At 28.6% G+C, this 2,500-nt stretch overlaps 1 protein-coding gene across 1 annotated transcript in view; it reads right to left on the reverse strand.

Moving 5' to 3' along the window:
- The window catches only part of LOC122255840 (putative glutamate receptor), an 18,295-nt gene extending 16,070 nt beyond the window's left edge, over positions 1–2,225 (reverse strand). Inside the window, exons 1-2 of the mRNA XM_043020196.2 lie at positions 2,001–2,225; positions 868–1,130 (exon numbers count right to left, since the gene is read on the reverse strand). Coding sequence (XP_042876130.2) covers positions 868–1,130; positions 2,001–2,166 — 429 coding nt within the window. The 5' untranslated portion in view covers positions 2,167–2,225. The remainder of the gene's footprint in view (positions 1–867; positions 1,131–2,000) is intronic.
- Positions 2,226–2,500: the final 275 nt, after the last annotated feature.

Genomic DNA, 2,500 nt, shown 5'->3' on the forward strand with positions numbered 1-2,500 from the left:
ATATATTCATATATTTATATATTTATTATATATATCTTTTTTTATAATATATTATATGTATATATTTATATATATATACATAGACATTGCGTATATATATATATATATATATTATATATATATTTATTATTAATATGGTTTTTATATATTTATATGTATATATATATATACCATGGTGTGTGTATATATATATCATATATATAACCTATTTAATAACACATATATATACATTTATGCATATACATATGTGTTGTGTGTTGTAAATATATGTATAAAACACACAAACACATCTTCTCTCTCCTCCTCTCTCTCTCATCTTATGTATAAATAGATATATATATATATATTTATATATACATATTTATATATATTGATATGTATATATATATGTATTTATATATATTTTATATGTACATAATATGCGTATAGATATAAATATTATATATATTATATATATATTTATATTAATATGTTATATTTACTATGTATATTTATATTTATCATGTGTGTATTAGATATATTAATATATATATATATTTAATTTCTTTAAACATATTTCTAAGATAATATACATATGTGTGTGTAAATATATGTATAAACACAACACACATCTCTCTCTCTCTCTCTCTCTTTCTCTCTATATTATATATATATATATATATATATATATATATACATATGTGTATATATGTATATATTTAATATACATACATACATTCATGCATATATATATATATATATATATATATATATATATATATATATATATATATATTTATATGTATATATATAGATGTGTATATATGTAGATGTGTGTTTGTGTGTGTTGACAGAGATAGACAGAGAAATAAAACGTAGTGAACTCACCTTCCTAAACCACTTCAGATCCGACTCCGTTTCCAACCTGTACACAAGAAGACCCTGCGAGCCATCTATAGGCGCCTTGTCTCCCTCCCTCTCAAGACCCGGAAGGGAACGAGTCTTGAGAAAAAGACCCCCGTCAACCAAGCTTAAAACGTCCGTCACGCAGGTATAAGGTCCTGCGTTCGAACTCCCGCCAAGGAATCGAAACATTTGAGTCTCCCATTGCGTTCGAATCCTTCCTCTGTTGCTGCTATTGGTTGAGATCTCTGGGTTGATATTGCACAAGGAAATGTTGAAGATTAGATACGAGACTGGCGTCGAAATGTTGAAATGTGATGTCACTGGCAATTGTTAGAAACTAATGTAAATGTTGAGATATGTTGAAATTTGCTTTGGAATGTATTCGAAATGCTCCAAGAAAACTCGAGAAATAAGTGAATAACACCTAATCAAATTTTGAAAGCAATAGCTGTAGGTAACACCGTAGTACTTGCTACTGTCAATAAATCCAATAATATCCACCTACATATACAGGATCATCAAGTTCCTACAGTTAGACATGGCCAAAGATGCAATCACCATCTAGTATATATGTGCCTAATATCTGTATTGGGCATATATAGATATACAGAATACGTGAATTGCATGTGTCAGAATTCTTCCTACAGTCTGAATACATAACATACTAACATTTAACAAACACACATGTGTACAGAAGTGATAATGTAATCATAATCGTAGTAATAAAAAAAATTATCATGATAATGATTGTTATACCAATAATTGAGATAAAAAAAATATAATAATACTAATGATAATAATTTTCAATTATCATTATAATCATTATCAATCTTTTCATTCTTGTTTTACTTATTTTTGCTCTTTATATAATAGTTGTAACAACAGTAGTGGCATCAGTAATAAATAAAATTGATTTTTGGTTTATTTGTAATTATATTTTTGTGTTGCGGTGATGATAAAGTTCACAGTTCATGCTTTCAGTAAATTTATATATAATTGTTTCCTACGTATCTAATATTGTAAATACACAATTTTCTAAGATAGATTTCCTAATACACAAAATATCTAGTCTAAATTTAGACAAATATACAATGTGACTATGAATTTCACCTTACCTGGTGTCTTCACTAAGCACACATGGCTGTACTTATGAAAATCAACGAAATCAGATAGCAGCTTCACTTCTATTACATCTCTACTTGACATGACTTCACTCTTGACAAAGAACACCTCCTCAAAGACTAACAAAAGACAGATGCTATAAAATCCCATTCGTGACATTCTGTAAATTCACTCTAAATAAGCAATTATCGACAACCGCTTCCTGCAGTAGATGTCAACAGACTAATGAATCGTGGGTGGCGGCGCTCTTGTTATGACTAAGATTTACAAACAGAGGTTAACGCATGCGCAGTTGCTTTTGGTCTTTGATGACGTCACAATGCCCACTTCTCTTCGGCGCGAAAGCTTAACTTGACATGGAATGCTTGTGATTAGTTCATTAAGGGCGTTTGTTTGTTGATCTGGATCCTTCTTATATATATCTGGAAGTCTTGCTAATGATATTAACAATAATGACGATAGTCTTAATTTCAGATTAAGCTAAATACAAGGA

The sequence above is a fragment of the Penaeus japonicus genome, unplaced genomic scaffold (assembly GCF_977035675.1).
Source record: "Penaeus japonicus unplaced genomic scaffold, GWHDUDI00000001_assembly GWHDUDI00000034, whole genome shotgun sequence".
In the NCBI taxonomy this organism is placed as follows: Eukaryota; Metazoa; Arthropoda; class Malacostraca; order Decapoda; family Penaeidae; genus Penaeus; species Penaeus japonicus.